General features: G+C 45.0%; 1 protein-coding gene across 3 annotated transcripts in view; it reads left to right on the top strand.

Annotated features, from left to right (window-relative positions):
* EIF2B3 (eukaryotic translation initiation factor 2B subunit gamma) overlaps positions 1-17,614 on the top strand; it is a 150,637-nt gene extending 133,023 nt beyond the window's left edge. For all 3 annotated transcript variants that reach the window (XM_062193313.1, XM_062193312.1, XM_062193314.1), the window contains exons 11-12: positions 9,379-9,482; positions 17,439-17,614. In XM_062193313.1, coding sequence (XP_062049297.1) covers positions 9,379-9,482; positions 17,439-17,491 — 157 coding nt within the window. In that variant the 3' untranslated portion in view covers positions 17,492-17,614. The remainder of the gene's footprint in view (positions 1-9,378; positions 9,483-17,438) is intronic.
* Positions 17,615-17,956: the final 342 nt, after the last annotated feature.

Below are 17,956 nucleotides of genomic sequence, written 5' to 3'. Positions count from 1 at the left end.
TTTATGAGTATTAAAGAAGACCTCTCATGACCTTTAGAATCAAGTTTGAAGGTGTCTCGTTATCTGTTTCCAACACTAAGTCCTAGAATGTTAGCGTGAGATGAGGTCTTCAAAGTCATCCAGCTCAACTGCTGCATTTTTATAAATGAATAAGTTCTGGGATTGAAGACTTTTCTTTTTCTCGTGCCTCTGCAACTCCATATCCCTTTCCAGACTCCTGTATGAGACTGACTAGACATCACCATTTTCTTGTAAAATAGAACCACACTTAGCTTTATCCATTTGATCACGTTTCCAGAATAACTCATGAAGCTTTGTAGTTTTCACAGTCTTGCATCTTTACTTTCCCTGTTCCTTCTACTGCACAACCCCTCACTCTCCCCCTCTGAGTGGGAAAAGGAACAACTCATCAGGCACAGCATTACAGTCCAGTGTTGGTGTCCTAATAGATCTGTAGAAATTTGGTGAGGAAACCATAGCACTCTATAAACTACCACTCACTTATGTGAGAAAAGTAGTTCAGAGAAAAAAGCCTGCATATCTAACAGTCAATTGCTATTATGAAGGAGGCATAATCCCAGATGACCTGGAGAATTTTCTAGCTTAGGGAGCAGTAAAAGGCTCAAATGGCTGCTGTTACTACTTTTCCAACTAAGAAGGTTGAAGTAAAGCTCTAAGCAACCTACATGGGGGTAATGACTAGGAAAGTCATTAGAGATTACCCAATCCTGCAAATTAGCTCCTGGTGATAAGATCAGATATTCTGCATCCCATATGAATTTTTTCCCATTACTTTGGGGTCATTTAGTTTTAATTACTTCTGGTAAATTTGAGAAAGGTAATTAAATTGCAGTCATGTGGGACTTGATTACCCTGCTGCTGTTAAATCTGGACTGAGTTTCAAAGTAAGGAAATAAATTTGTACAGAAAAGAATTTCTCATATTCTTGGTCTGCTGGTCAGCATTGGCTGGGGGAAGTGGATGCTGAGACCTTCTGGACAGTGGCTTGAACACCTGCCCAAGTTCCTCAGGGCCTGAAGGATGCTATTAGGACCACCCTGAGGAGACTGTAGACAGGACTATGCAGAGAAGGCTCCTGCCTGTCTGTCTCATATCTGCCCTTTATATGACAACTGATGCTCAGGAATTCAAAGCTAGTGAAAACTTAATTGTCAGGGCTCAGGTGTCAATCCAGTGTTCTGCATCTTTGGTTCTCTGGTCCCAAGCAACCTCACATTTCCCCCCAGTCCAAGGCAGATGACTCAAGCAGCAGTTGAGGTAGCAGGCATGCTGCAGTCAAGTTTTCACCCAGGTTTGCCCTGCTTTCTGCAGTTAGTGAGTGCAGCCTTCGGTGCCAAACAAGATATTGCTGCTTCTCCTTGTTACCCTGCGTGTACCCTTCAGCTATGCTCAAATGACTGACCTGCGTGTTGGGTCCCTTACTTTGCTACTCCCCTTTATTCCTGACATTCACTCTGAACTGCCTCTCTTCAGAGGCCTTTACCTCTAGAAATCCTCCCAGTCTTTCAAGGTCAAATGCCTATTCCAACTCTTTTTTTTTTTTTAATTATTATTAATTAATTTGGGGGCCAGCATTGTGGTATCACTGGTAAAGCTGCCACCTGCTATACAGACACTGGCATCCCATATGGGTGCTGATTAGAGTCCAGGCTCATCCACTTCCAATCCAGCTCCCTGCTAATGTACCTGGGAAATTAGCGGAAGATGGCCCAAGTGTTTGGGCCCCTGCACCTATATGGGAGACAAGGAAGAAGCTCCAGGATCCTGGCTTCCAGGCTCTGGCCAGTGTGCCCACTGGAGAGTGAACCAATAGATGGAAGATGCTTCTCTATGTCTTTTCCTTTCTCTGTAACTCTGCCTTTCAAATAATTAAAGTAAATCTTTTAAAAAACTTCATGGGGCCGGCGCTGTGGCGCAATAGGTTAATCCTCCACCTGTGGTGCCAGCATCCCATATGCGTGTCAGTTCTAGTCCTGGCTGTGCCTCTTCTGATCCAGCTCTCTGCTGCAGCCTGGGAAAGCAGTAGAAGATGGCCCAGGTCCTTGGGCCACTGCACCTGTGTGGGAGACCCAGAGGAAGCTCCTGGCTTCTGGCTTCAGACCAGCTCAACTCCGGCCATTGCAGCCATTTGGGCAGTGAACCAGCAGATGGAAGACCCTTCTCTCTGTCTCTCCCTCTCACTGTCTGTAAACTTTTACCTCTCAAATAAATAAATAAAATCTTTAAAAATTTTTTTCATTAACTTGAGGGAGAAAGAACTGCCATCTGCTGATTCACTTCTTAAATACCCACAGTAGGTGGGTGGGAAAAGTGGCACCTAAAACCTGGAAGCAGTAATTCAATCCAGTTCTCCCACATCAGTGGTAGGAGTCCAATTACTTGAGCCATCACCATGCCTGCCCATATATTCTGGCTCTTGATTTGCCCATACTGCCTTCCTAAATTATCTTAGGCAGAAATTATTTGCCCAATCTCTGTGCTCCCTGCTATATAGCACTCTGTTCTAAAATATAGAAATGCTTCTCATATGCCTTTATATTTTCTAACTCCTTAACACTACACTTTTTTATATACTAAATACCTTGTAAATATTTTCTGAATGAAAAATGGAGATCCCTGATTTGATCTCCCACCCTACTATAAGTACGTATCTGTGAAAAGATCCCTGTTTTTTTAAGATTTATTTATTTATTTGAAAGTCAGAGTTACAGAAAGAAGAGAGACAGAGAGCAAGAGATCTTCCATCTGCTAGTTCACTCCCCAGCTGACTACAACAGCCAGGGCTGGGCCAGGCAGGAGCCAAGAGCCAGGAACTTCCCTTGGGCCTCCCACGTGGATGGCAGGGCCTGAACACTTGGCCCATCTTCCACTGTACTCTCAGGCGCATTAGCAGGAAGCTGGATTGGAAGTGGAACAGCTGGGACTAGAACAAGCGCCCATAAGGGATGTCAGCACTGCAGACAGCAGCTTAACCTTCTACGCTACAGTGCCAGCCCCTTACCCAGATTTTTAAATTTTTTTTTACAACTTTTCTTAAGGTATAACTGTCATGAAAGGTATAATTGGCATACAAGAAATCACACATAACTTCAAAGTGAACAATTTGGTGCCCGCACTATAGCATAGCAAGTTAAGAGAACTGAGAGGGGGAACATCATTAATATATCATTGCTATAAAAGCATCAGAAGTATTCCAGGCCTCATGACATGTGTCACCCACCAATCCTGTAGAAAACTATTTGAAGACATAATATAGGCAAGTCAGAATGAAACTTTCTAAACTGTTAGCAAATGGGTAGTTTAAGCTATAAACAAGAACCCTCTTAAACATAAAATTTAGTCTGTGTAATTCAAGTAACAAAAAACGTAATTGTTAAAAGAATTCTGTCCATGTTTCTTCAGTATTACAATCTTTTTTTGTTTTGTTTGTTTTTAGTCACACCGTTAAAAATACCAAATTCTTAAATTTTGGGGATGATTCATTGAATTTAAAGAGCTCCTAGGGCTTTTGATTCATTTCCTATGTTTAAACCTTTTGTGCTGAACCCATCTTCTTAAATGGAAAGTTTCCAGTTCCTCGAGATGTTATATATCTTTGCTTTGATTTCCTCCAACTTCCTCTCTTTCTTAGTCTCTGTTAAGGGATTAGGAAGGAGACAAATTTCACCTACACCATTGTATAGCGAAGGGAGTCCCACAGAACAAAAGGGAGGAACTTTTCAGTCTACTGACTGGAACCAGTACATTTTAATGTAGAAGACCCAAAAACAAGAGTGACCAGAAACAGGGAAAAGTTGACATATTTCTCAAAATCACTACATCAATTAGCCTGGATAAACCTCACAAATGTGTTAAAGGGGGAAAGCAAGCTTCAGAAGGTTACATGGAGATGGCATTTGTATAAATGTTTAGGGCAAGTAAAACAATATGTTATCTGCTAAGTATATGTGGTTAAAAAAAAATGTTTGTAAATGGTAGAGACCGCAGTCAGAAGTGGTTACCTCTGGAATGGGAAGGAAGAAAATGTGATCAAAGAAAGATGCACAACAAGTTGTGCTGTTTTTTTCTTAGGCTATTTATATAATATTTATATTATTATTTTCTCTATACTTGACCTATTTCACTGAAAATAATATATGGTTCTTCCTCTAGAGAGACAAAAGTTGGGCTAAGGTCAGGAGACTCCCCAACACCTGGAAAGATATGCATAACTCAGTATGATCTTTGAGCTGAGGTGGTGAATTGGCCTAAAGAAGATCTTAGTCACATGCATAATAAAACTACATGTATCTCCAGTTCCATGAGTAGGTTTAAAAACCTGCCAACTGGGGCTGGTGCTGTGGCACAATGGGTCATGCCCCCACCAACAGTGCTGGCTTTGGCGGTTCAAATCCTGTCTGCTCTGCTTTCGATACAACTCCCTGCTAATGTGTCTGGGAAAACAATGAAAGATGGCCCAATCCTTAGGTCCCTGCACCCACATGAGAGACCTGGAAGAAACTCCTGCTCCTGGCTTCAGTCTAGCGCAGTCCTGGCTGTTGCAGCCATCTGGGGAGTGAACCAGTAGATGGAAGATCTGTCTTCTCTCTCTCTCTGTAACTCTTCATTTCAAGTAAATAAATAAATCTTAGAAAGAAAGAAAACCTGCCAACTAATCCCCAAAGAAAAAGAAAACATGCCAGTTCTGAGTTACTGAGAAGTTTTGAACCGGCGCCATGGCTCAACAGGCTAATCCTCCTCCTAGCAGCGCTGGCACACCGGGTTCTAGTCCCGGTTGGGGTGCCAGATTCTGTCCCAGTTGCCCCTCTTCCAGGCCAGCTCTCTGCTATGGCCCGGGAAGGCAGTGGAGGATGGCCCAAGTGCTTGGTCCCTGCACCCGCATGGGAGACCAGGAGAAGCACCTGGCTCCTGGCTTCGGATCAGTACGGTACGTCGGCCGCGGCGGCCATTGGAGGGTGAACCAACGGCAAAGGAAGACCTTTCTCTCTGTCTCTCTCTCTCTCTCACTGTCCACTCTGCCTGTAAAAAAAAAAAAAAAAAAAAAAAAAAAAACTGAGAAGTTTCACAACCCTTTGCCTTAGTCAACAGCTGAAGCAAGAGCCCACGACAGTGGAGACTCATTTGCCACTATGTGGGCTTGAGCCTCAGTAAGCCTTACTTTTCTCGTAAAAATTAGAATACCACCATCTCTGTAGTTATAAAATAAATATAAACTGCTTTGTGCAATGATGGAGACATATTAGACTTAGATACAGTCTCTGTGAGTTCCCTTTCATCCCTGGAATAAACTGAATTAAGTACTAACAAAAACCAGAAGGAGAAAGAATTTGGAGACACTCTTGCTCCCACAGCCTGGGCTTCCTCTCATTAGGTGTGCTAGACCAGTGTTTTATTGGAAAGGCAGAATTATAGAGAGGGAGGACAGGAGACAGAGACTGATCTTCCATCTGCTGATTCACTCTCAAAATGCCTGTAACGGCCAGGGATGGGCCAGGCCAAGCCAGAAGCCTGAAACTCCGTCTGGGTCTCCTAGATGGGTGGCAGGGGCACAAGTACTTCAGTCATCTTTCACTGCTTTCCCAGGTGCATTAGCAGAGAGCTGCATTGGAAGTAGAACAGCTGGGACACAAACCAGCTTAACCTGCTGTGCCACAATGCCAGCCCCCCGTAGGTAATTATTGCAAAAAGTGTGATTATAAAATCCTCAGTTAAGTTCAGCCCAGACCCTTCCTTGCTCACTTCTTTATTCACTCTACCATTGCCATCTGCCACTTTCACCAGATGTCAAACCAATGGGACCACCCAGTATTGAACCTCCAAAATTATGAGCCAAATACTTTTTTTTCTCTTTATGAACTTAGTTGCCTCAAGCATTTTGTTGTAGTAACAAAAAACTGACTAATACCGTATCTGCAGTGGTAGTTTATGTGTCTCAGGAAGAGTTGCACATAAAATGGGTGATACAAGCAATGTGGTGGGTTCTTTAGGGACCTGCTAAACGTAAGGGAAACCTGGATGTCCATCGTTGTGAAAATCTAACCTTAGTCATTCCAGCTTCTTCCTTCCAGAGAGGGTTTCCTCTTAAATCCCAGATTCCAAAATAGCTGTTTAGTAGTCTCTAATTATGGCTATTTGAGTTTCTGGCTGTTTCTTGTCTGCTGTTTACCTCTTGCCTGGTTCTAAAGCATATATTCTTAGGCATTTAAACTACTGAGTCGGAAGTATACCCTACCACCTCCTTGAAAAAATAAATGAGACTTTTCAGTGATAAGCCATAGGCAGCTTCTTCCCAGGAACCTTTATATCTAAGGCCTTCTATATTTCCTTATTGTCCTTTTTGGGGAAATTCTCCCCCAAGGAATAGGAATCACCATAACAGTTGATTGTACTGCTTTGCAAGTTAAACACGGTGGAAAGTTCTGGAAGTTCCCTTAAAGCCCACCCACTGAGTGTATACTGAGTCTGTGCCAAAAACCAAGCTAGTACTGTCTCTGCCCATCTCTAGCTCATACCACAGAGGTACTGTGGCTTTGGCCTTTTGCTGCTTTGTGACAGATTTTAACCTTCTAGAAGAATAGCAATAAACAGGAATCTGGAGTGCCATAAAGTCTTAGACGTCTATTTTACATTTTACTAAATTTTTGGTATTTGAGGATAATCATTTTTAATAGCCTGTGCATCAGTGTTTTCAGTCCTTGGAATGTCCTCTTTTCTGCCCTCCATGACTCCTGGTTTGTGTGAGAGTTTTTCCTTAGTTGGTTTTGTTTGTTTTATTTAAATCATGCTCATATGCTTCCTATACTCCTCTCTCCGACTGTGTATTTTTGACTCTTCTCAGTTCTGACTCAGGGCTACTAAGTATTCCCTTGTTAGGACACAGCTAGCTGCTTCTACGGAGCCATCTCAGGTCAGAGAGCAACTCAGCAATTCTAGGCTTCCTTCAGTCTTTTCTCCTCTTAATTTCTTTATATTGCATATTGATTCGATGTAGGGATTCTAGAGTCAACCAGACCTGGGTTTGAATTGCTCCCTAGCAGCTGTGTGGTTTTGGGTAGATGGCTTAACTTCTCTGTATCAGTTATTTCATTTGCAAAATGTGGTTGCTGTTTGTACTGTATCAAAGATAAAAATGGTACCTCCAGAATCATTAGAAAGGTTTTTTCTAATTAAAAAGGTAAGGCTCCTTCCCCAAATCTACCAAATAATTAGTAGGGCCAGGAAAGTGAGGGTGATTTTGTTTGTTATTTTTTATACTGCCTGGTGATTTTTCAGGTGAAATGGCTATATTTATAAAAGTGACTCCTGGGGCTAGCATTGTGGAGCAGTAGGTTAAGCCACCACTTGTGACGCTGGTGTCCAATATCAGAGTGTTAGTTTGAGTCCCAGCTTCTCTAATTCTGTTGCAGCTGCCTGATAATGCACCTGGGAAGGCAGGGGAAGATGGCCCAAGTATTTGGGCCCCTGCAACCCACATGGGAGACATGGATGGAATTCCTGAATCCTGGCTTCTATCTGGCCCAGACCTGACTATTGCATCCCTTTGGAGAGTAAACCAGTGCATGATGGAAGATCATTCTCTCTCTTGCTTGCTTTCACTCTCACTCTGCCTTTCAAACAGATATGTCTAAAAAGAAAATCACTCCTATAATATGCATAGAATATTTAGCACAGTATCTTGGATAGAGTAAGTGTGCAATTAATATTAGTGGTGATTTTCTATTTTTTTAAAAGATTGATTTTTTTATTTGAAAGAGTTACACAGAGAGAGAAGGAGAGGAGAGGCAGAGAGAGAAAGAGAGGTCTTCCATCTGCTGGTTCACTCCCCAATTGGCCGCAACAGCCGGAGCTGTGCCAATCCGAAGCCAGGAGCCAGCAGCTTCTTCCTGGTCTCCCATGTGGGTGCAGGGGCCCAGGGACTTGGGCCATCCTCCACTGCTTTCCCAGGCTATAGCAGAGAGCTGGATTGGAAGTGGAGCAGCTGGGACACAAACCGGCACCCATATGGGATGCCAGCAATGCAGGCAGTGGCTTTACCCGCTATGCCACAGCGCCGGCCCCTGTGGTGATTTTCAAAAAGACCTCTCCTTCCACATGCCAGTTTTCAGGAACCAAGAAGGTACTCTTTTATTTATTAATTTACTTATTTATTTATTTTAATCTGAGAGACAGCTCCATTCCATTGGTTCACTCCAAATGCCCACAACAACCAAGACTGCGTGAGAGGGCTGGCACTGTGGTGTAGTAGGTAAAGCTGCCACCTGCAGTGCCAGCATCCCATGTGGGTGCCTGTTCGACTCCTGGCTACTCTGTTTCCCGATCCAGCTCTCTGCTATGGCCTGGGAAGGCAGTGGAATATGGCCCAAGTCCTTAGGCCCCTGCACCCATTTGGGAGACCCAGAGGAAGCTCCAGGCTCCTGGCTTCACATCAGCCCAGCTCCATCCATTGTGACCATTTGGGGAGTGAACCAGCAGATGGAAGACTCTCTCTCTCTCTCTCTCTCTCCTTTGACTCTGCCTCTCTGTAACTCTCTGCCTTTCAAATAAATGAATAAACCTTAAAAAAAAAAAAAAAAAAAAAAAGACTGGCTGAGGACCAGAATGAGAAACTGGTAATTCAAGCCAAGTCTCCCGTTAGGGTGGCGGGACCTCAGTTACTTGAGCCATCACTGCTGCCTCCTAGGGTCTGTGTTGGTAGGAAACTGGAGCCAGAAGCTAGAGCCAGAAATCAAACTCAGATACTCCAACGTGGGAAGCAGGCATCTTAACCACTAGGCTGACTACCCAGTCCCAAATGCTCTTTAAATACCTTCAGATGCTAAGAGTCAGTGGTGCTGCTCTTCAGAGTATGTGTTAGGATCTGGAGTAGCCTTTTATGTGGAATGGTGCATTTAAAAAAAATTTTTTTTTTCACTGGATGAGTATGATCTTAATTAGCCAGAGTCTCTGGTGGGAGCTGTGGGGAACCCATTGTTTCAATAATTGCTCTAAGAAGACTCGTGATTTCTGAGCCTCAGATGAAATTAGGTATATATTCCTAGGTGAAACAGGTCAGGGACCAGCCTCAGCTTCACCTCCTGACCAAAGGAGGAAAGGTTAGATGGGATTTTTACCTCTGAGGCTGGGGCCCCTAAAGAAGTGAAGTCAGAGTATCTGATCATTTCAGGTCTCGGAAAAAAACTCATTATAAGCATATCCCAGCTCCAGACTTCTCCAAAGCCATGTCTTTCCTTGACCTGCCATTCTGTCTTCCAGACTAAATGGCTGTTCTTGGCCAGGGAAAACCTGAACCTGGAGCCAGTAGTGGGAGGATGGCGATGGGAGCAGTGGCCACCCTCTTACCTGAGTGCTTTTTTGCAGGAGCAGCATACAGGGCAGCGTCATCTGTAACAATGCCGTGATCGAGAAGGGAGCAGACATCAAGGACTGCTTGGTTGGAAGTGGCCAGAGGATTGAAGCCAAAGGTAACCCAGAGCCCAAGTTACAATCACAGATACCCTTTGTTACACTGCCACACTAGCACAGATAATGCGTTGTGCTCCGTGATGAGGATAAGGGAGGCAAGCATAGGCGTACACTGCAGATGACAGCATAAATTGATGCAAGGAGCTTTGAAGAGCAGCTAAAACCTTGACTTAATCAAAATTTTGAGCCTCGTCAAAAATCTCAAACTTTGATTTAATCAAGAAGTGGATGAGGCTGAAGATCAGTAAAAAGAGCTGATTCCTTTTGAGATTATTCCTAAACTTAAAACAGCATAAGGTTGGAAGCTGCTGAAGGAAGTAACCTCACCAATTCTGAAGAAGCAATGTCATTTTCCTTCTCTTTGGTAAACAGACACCTTCTTCAGTATTTTTCCCCTTCCTTTTTTTTTTTTTATTTTATTTTATTTTATTTTTTTATTTTTGACAGGCAGAGTGGACAGTGAGAGAGAGACAGAGAGAAAGGTCCTCCTTTTGCCGTTGGTTCACCCTCCAATGGCTGCCGCGGTAGGCGCGCTGCGGCCGGCACACCGCGCCGATCCGATGGCAGGAGCCAGGTGCTTCTCCTGGTCTCCCATGGGGTGCAGGGCCCAAGGACTTGGGCCATCCTCCACTGCACTCCCTGGCCAAAGCAGAGAGCTGTCCTGGAAGAGGGGCAACCAGGACAGGATCGGCACCCCGACCGGGACTAGAACCCGGTGTGCCGGCGCCGCAAGGTGAAGGATTAGCCTACTGAGCCGCGGCGCCGGCCTAGAACCTTTCTAACTCTTCCCATGACTTACACAGAACTGAACATTCCTTCCTCTGCATCCTTGAACTTTGCCACAACTTTATCAAAGTATTCATCACACTTAATGACAATTATCTATGAGTTTGTGTTCCCTACTAGACTGAGATTCTCACGGCGAAGCTATCTGTAGCACTCAGAACAGGTACTGATGGTGCTAGAAGCAGGGAGGCAAGCAATGAATTTTGCATCCATAAAGCATACTTCAGGGGATTTCTGGACAGAAAGTTAGGGTTCCAAGAAAGAACTCTATGAGATGTTTGCAATTATCATGAGATGGGCTTCAGCATTTCCTGTACTAACTAACTAACTAACACTATGAATCTACTTTTTAATAGAGACTCCTGAATGGTTCTTCTGAAGGGGAGGGGTAGCCAGGGAGGTCATCTGGACTCTAAACTGAGAACCTTACAACTCCTTATTCTCTGTTCCCTTCTGGAGGGACCAATGCCTACAACACAGTAGTCACTGTCTTCCTGCCACAGGTGCTCCCTGGCCAATCATCTGTTCCCACTGTCACTGTAATAACAGAAGTTATTGAGCCATATGGAAAAAGCAAATTCCTAGCCACCAATGTAGCACTCAAGCCTTGTTATGACAGAAGACCTTGACAGACATCCACTAAGGTTCTTACAAGCAAAGAGCTGAATAGATGGCAAAGTCCCCAGCCAGTGTTTCTCACATGGAAGAATTTCAGGAAAATTTCAGTAAATTAGATCCTAATTTCTAATATTAAGAAGTTCATGCTAAGAAGTAATACTGTCCAAATTCTAAGCATTTTTGTTTTAGGGTTTGTTTGTTTATTTATTTATTTGAAAGGCAGATTGACAGAGAGAGGAACAGAGATCTTCCATCTAGTGGTTCACTCCCCAAATGGCCTCAATGGCCAGGGCTGGTCCAGACCAAAGCCAGGAACCCAGAGCTCTATCTGGGTCTCCCAATTGGGTGGTAGAGGCCCAACTTGGGCCATCCTCCGCTGCTCCCCCAGGCACATTAGCAGGAAGCTGGATCAGAAGTGAAGCAGCTGAGACTTGAATCAGCACTCTGATATGGGATGCCAGCATTGTAAGCAGTAGCTTAACCCACTGTGCCACAGTGTCAGCCCCTAGTTTCCAAGCATATTCATTCATACCACAGACTCACTAAATCCATAGCAGTCCATTTTCCCAAAACTGTGTCTCTTATAATCCATTGTAGGCCTCTGGGGCCAACATTGTGTGCAGTAGGTTAAGTTGCCACCTGTGATGCTGGCATCCCATATGAGTGCCAGTTCAAGTCCCTACTTCTTCACTTCCCATCCAGCTCTCTGCTAACGTGCCTGGGAAAGCAATGGAAGATGGGCCAAGTGTTTTGGCCCCTGCACCCACATGGGAGACCTGGATAAAGCTCTTGGCTCCTGGCTTCACCCTGACCTAGCCCTAGCCATTGCAGCCATTGCAGCCATTGCAGCCATTAGGGGAGTGAGCCAGCAGGTGGAAGACCTCCTCAGCACCCCCACACACACACCTCGCTCTCTCTCTCAGTCCGAATTTCGAATAAATAAATAAATAAATCTTTAAAAAAAAAAAAAGCTATTTTATAACATCTCTGGCTTTTCTCACTCCACCCAAACACTCAGTTGGCAAAAGTCTTGACAACAAAGTTAGACCTTTTGCTCAAACAGTGGAGAGGCCACAGCCCAGAGTCAAAACCTGAGAACTCTGCTGGATCTCTTCCCTATGACCATAGGGATTGCCTAGGCCTTTGGCCATGACAGTAGACCTGATATAGGTCAAGAGTTTGACACATACTTGATGCAGATTTCTTCTAATTTACTGACTTTCCATGAAATTGTATCTACCTTCAACATGCCAGATATAGTCTCTCTCCCCTGAATCCCAGTGAGCAAGGCCTCTCTTATCCCAAAGCCAAGAACAGATAAGAAGGAAAGGGGGAGGAAAAGCCAGAAAAGGCTCAAGTGTTTATTTGGAACCTGGCAGAGCAGAAGAAAAGGTTGTCTGCTCTAGTCAGGCACCTCGTTCACTCCCTGGTCTGCAACATGCAGGTCCAAGAATGTTAGTTGGAACTGGAGTTGTCTTCAGAGCAGCCCAGTTTCCCTGGAAAATAGAAACTAAATGAAAAAATGAGCAAGTGTCAGAGTCTAGATGCAAGGTGATGAGGCTAATTCATAACTATGGAGGGAACAGGGCAAAGATGCTCTTTGGAGACACCCTGGGAAACTAGCCAGAGAAACGTTTCTTTTGTTCTTTTTTGGTCAGTCTTACTTCAGGAGTGGAGCCTGGTTGACAGTCACGCTTCAGAGGCAACCACCATCCTAGGAAATTTAGCAGCCTGGGCACTTTCTGAGCCTCCTTCCCATTCCACTCACTGAAGGAAGCAGATGGCTGTAAAGTATATATACTCCCAAGGCAGGACTACACAGGCCAGACCTCACCCTGTAGCTTCTTTCTTTTTTTATTTTTTATTTTATTTTATTTTATTTACAGGCAGAGTGGACAGTGAGAGAGAGAGACAGAGAGAAAGGTCTTCCTTTGCCGTTGGTTCACCCTCCAATGGCTGCCATGGCCGGCGTGCTGCGGCCAGCGTGCTGCGCCGATCCCAAGGCAGGAGCCAGGTGCTTCTCCTGGTCTCCCATGGGGTGCAGGGCCCAAGCACTTGGGCCATCCTCCACTGCACTCCCGGGCTACGGCAGAGAGCTGACCTGGAAGAGGGGCAACCGGGACAGAATCTGGCGCCCCGACCGGGACTAGAACCTGGTGCGCCAGCACCGCAAGGTGGAGGATTAGCCTATTGAGCCATGGTGCCAGCTTCTTTCTTTTTTTAAGATGTATTTATTTATTTGAAAGGCAGAGTTACCACGAGAGAGGGAGAAAGAGAGAGATCTTCCATCCACGGTTTCACTCCCCAAATGGCCACAAGGGCTAGAGCTGAGCCAGGCCAAATCCAGGAGCCAGGAACTCCATCCCAGTCTCCCACATGGGTGGCAGGGGACCAAGTACTTGGACTATCTTCCATTGCCTTCCCAAGTGCATTATCAGAGAACTGAATCAGAAGTAGGGCAGCCAGGACTCGAACTGGTGCTCATATGGGACACTGGCATTGCAGGAGGCAGCTTAACCTGCTGCACCACTACACCAGCCCCTCAGTAGCTTCTGTTTAATACTTATCAAAGCACTGTGGTGGACTCCTTACATCAGTTATTTTATTGAATCCCCGCAACTCTTTTTTTTTTTTTTTTAACATTTATTTAGTTATTGGATTGAAAGACAGAGTGACAGAAGAGAGACAGAGAGACCCATCTGCTGGTTCACTCCCCAAATGGCCACAATGGTTGGGGCTGGGCCAGGCCAGAGCCAGGAGTCAAGAATTCCTTTTGAGTCTCCCATTTGTGTGTAGCAGGGACCCAAGTACTAGGGTCATCATCTACTGCCTTCCCAGGCACATTAGTAGGAAGCTGGATTAGAAGCAGAGCAGCTGGGCTCCAACTCATGCTTCAATATGGGATGCCAGTATTGCAAATGGCAACTTAACCTGCTGTGCCATAATGCTAGTCCCCACAACTTTTTTTTTTTTTTTTTTTTTTTTTTTTTTTTTGAAGGCAGAGAGACAGGGATCTGCCATCTGCTTGCCCCCTAGGGTATACATTAGCAAGAAGGAAGCTGGAATTGGGAGCAGAGCTGAGACTTGAACCTAGGCATTTTGAATGGGATGCAAGAACCTTAACCATTACACCAAATGCCCACCCCTGAGATACACTCACACATACACACACACACGCACACACACACACCTTTGTTAGGAATCTAAAGCCAAATGTATGAAATAATTTTCTCAAGTCAGAAAAATACTACTCAAAGTCAAATTTGAATCTAAATAATTTGACTCAGAATCTTTTTCTTTCCTACCTCTTATTTCCTCCCACATGAGATTGCCTCTAACACTGTGCCAAAGCAATTATATTCTCTTTTACGGGAAGACTAGAGGCCTTCTCTTCTAGATATGTTCTTTGTTCTATACCTGTGTTCTCATATATACCCCAAAAACATACATTCTTACAATAAACTTTTTTTTTTTTTTTTGGACAGGCAGAGAGAGAGAGAGAGACAGAGAGAAAGGTCTTCCTTCCGTTGGTTCACTCCCCAAATGGCTGCCATGGCCAGTGTGCTGTGCTGATCTGAAGCCAGGAGCCAGGTGCTTCCTCCTGGTCTCCCATGCAGGTGCAGGGCCCAAGCACTTGGGCCATCCTCCACTGCCTTGTTGGCCCACAGCAGAGAGCTGGACTGGAAGAGGAGCAACCTGGACAAAAGCAGGCGCCCCAACTGGGACTAGAACCTGGAGTGCTGGCACTGCAGGCAGAGGATTAGCCTAGTGAGCCGCAGCGCCGGCCAACAATAAACATTTGATTACTGCCTACCATTCTAGGTACTGGTGGGCTAGGGGTGTTAAAAATGAATAAGAAGGGGCCGGCGCTGTGGGGTAACGGATGAAGCCTGCAGTGCTAGCATTCCATATGGGCACTGGTTCAAGTCCCGGCTACTCCACTTCCGATCCAGCTCTCTGCTATGGCCTGGGAAAGCAGCAGAAGATGGCTCCTGACTCCTGGCTTCAGATAGGTGCAGTTGGAAGTCTCACATCCAATGGGGAGTGAACCAGCAGATGGAAACCACGCCCCACCCCCCACCTCCGCTCTCTGCTTCTCCTTCTCTCTCTTTGTAACTCTGACTTTAAAATAAATAAATAAATCTCTAAAAAAAAAAAGAATAAAGAAGGACCAGCACTGTGGCGTAGTGGGTAAAGCTGTCATCTGCAATGCCAGCATCCTGTATCGACACTGGCTTGAGTCCCAGCCACTCTACTTCCAACCCAGCTCCCTGCTAGTGCACCTAGGAAAGAAGTGGAAGATGGCCCAAGTCCTTGGGCCCCTGTACCCACGTGGGAAACTCAGAAGAAGCTCCTGGCTCCTGGCTTCAGATCAGCCCAGTTCCAGTCATTACAGCCATTTGGGGAGTGAACCAGTGAATAGAAGATTCTCTCTCTCTCTCTCTCTCTCTCTCTCTCTCTGCCTCTCTATATACTACATTTCAAATAAATAATAAATAAATCTTTAAAACAAGAAAAGAGTAAGACTTGGGGCTGGCATTGTAGCATAGTGGGTGAAGCCACCGCGTGCAATGCTGACATCCCATATGGGTGCCAGTTCATGTCCTGGCTGTTCCACTTCTGATCCCGCTCCCTGCTAATGGAAAAGTAGTGAAAGATGAACCAAGTACTCGGACCCCTGCCACCCACATGGGAGACCTAAACAAAGCTCCTGGCTTCTGGCTTTGGCCTGGCCCAGATTCAGCCATTGTAGTCATCTGGGACCAGTGGATGGAAGATCGATATCTCTCTCTCTTCTCTCTCTCTCTATCTCTATCTCTCTCTCTAACTCTCTGTAACTCTTTCAAATAAATAAATCCTTCCAAATAAACAAATGAAAGAGTAAGACTTGCTGCTTGCTGTCCACTTGTTCATATTTATTTTAAAGGCATAGTTACAGAGAGAAAGAGAAATCATCCGTCCACTGATTTACCCCTCAAATGGCCACAATGGCCAGAGCTGGGTCTGTCCAAAGTCAGGAGCCAGGAGCCTTTTCTGGGTCCCCCATGTGGATGCAAAGGCCCAAGCACTTGGGCCATTTTCCACTGCTTTCCCAGGCTCATTAAGCAGGGAGCTGTATTGGAAGTGGAACATCCAGAACTCCAACCTGCATCCATATGGGATGCCAGTGCCACAGATGGCGGCTTTACCCTCTATGCCGAAATGCCGGCCCTAGCACAAGTCTATCTTAAAGGAAGGAATTAAGGCTAAATCTGTGGGTTTTTTTTAAGATTTATCTTATTTATTTGTAAGAATTACAGAGAGAGACACAGAGACAGAGAGAGAGGGAGAGAGGAGGATTATCTTCCATCTGCTGATTCACTCCCCATATGGCCACAATGGCCAGGGCTGGGCCAGCCAGGAGCCAGGAGCTTCATCTGGGTCTCCCACGTGGGTTCAGGGGCCCAAGCACATGGGCCATTCTCTACCACTTTCCCAGGCACACTACCAAGGAGCTGGATTGGAAGTGAAGCAGACAGTACTCAAACCAGGGCTCATATGGAATGCTGGCATTGCAGGTGGTAGCTTTACCCACTATGCCACAGTGCCAGCCCCAAGGCTAAATCCTGAAAAAATTGTCTCTTTACCAAATATACAAAGAGGGAAAATTCTTTTAAGCAAAGGATAGCCATGTGAGCAAACACCTAAAGGCAAAAAGTCCAGTCTGTTGTGCAAATCATTTGGAAAATCTAGAGAATAGGGTGCAAGGGAGATTTAAGAAAAAACAGAGCTGGAAAGGTAGACGGACAGGTGACAAATCTGAAATCTCAATGTTTCCAAAGCCTCAGTCAGACACCCACTTTCTACTGACACAGTACAAACAGACCCAAGCATCTCTCACTATCAAACTTGGTCCCATCATTAAGGATCTGCATTTTGCTGCACTAAAGCCTTTTGGGGTAAAGTAGGACCTCAGAAAAGCCAAATTATTCTGTTTTGTTCTTATTTATTATTGTTAATCTCACAATTAAGCATTATTATAAATATATCCATAGAGGAAAAAAACAGTTGATGTAAAGTTTGGTACTATCCATGTTTTCAGGCATCCTCGGAATGTCTCGAAGAACTTACTGTATTTCCCCTTCTTGTTGGAACATCTCGTCTTCCTTTTAGCCCCATTTCTACTCACTCTTTTCCCCTTATTTCCTGTCCTCTGAGCACACCACAGTATTTCATGTCCCTGTTTCTTAAATCTCCATGTCTTTGCTCGTGCTGTTTAACAGCCTAGAATGCGTTCTCTTTGATCACTGCCTGGAAAACTTTTGCTCACCCTTTAAGACCCAGTTCCAGTTCTCCTCCTGTGTAAAACCTCCCCAAAGCCGAGTACAGAGATTCAGTCCAATCCTCCTGTGTAGGAAGAAGCTTTGGCACATTGTATTCCTGAGAACTTCGCAAAAGCAGTTACAGTTGAAGAGGATAACTGTTTGTGAATACAGAATTAGAAGGAGCTAGATTTGAAATGACATCTTTCATTGCCAGTTTTCAGAAAACCTTTTCCTTTTCTTTTGTAGCTAAACGAATGAACGAGGTGATCGTGGGGAATGACCAACTCATGGAGATCTGAGTTCTGAGAAAGGAACACTCCTTTCCTTTCGGCCCCCAAAGCTACAGATGTTATCTGGCCCACCTATTTGATTCTGTATTTATTTCAATAAAGAAGATCTTCCAAAGACATGTTGACTACTGACAGAGCAGTCCCAAGCTTCCTATCATAAGGGCTGCAGATATACACAGTGTGTGTTTATGGGTCCTGTGGTACAGACCATCCAGAGCAAGCGTGGGGAACAGAAAAGACCCAGAGCCTAGCTCTTGTGTACCAAGGGTACCCAGCTGGGATGCAGCTAACCAGTGGGAAAGCTCCTAGAAGGGCCACTTTCTGACTGACTGACATTACCTAGTCCACAAACATCACTCAGCTACTTCCGTCCCTGACCCCAGTCAGGCCTTCAGGCCTTCTAGACCCCGGGCCTAGCTGCTGGCAGGGCACACCTGAACATCAGTTCAGGACTTACTATTCTTTGCTCCCACC

Source organism: Lepus europaeus, chromosome 5, assembly GCF_033115175.1.
Source record: "Lepus europaeus isolate LE1 chromosome 5, mLepTim1.pri, whole genome shotgun sequence".
NCBI classification, from domain to species: domain Eukaryota; kingdom Metazoa; phylum Chordata; class Mammalia; order Lagomorpha; family Leporidae; genus Lepus; species Lepus europaeus.
Note: the sequence above shows the minus strand (reverse complement) of the source record. Positions and strands in the feature narration are given on the sequence as shown.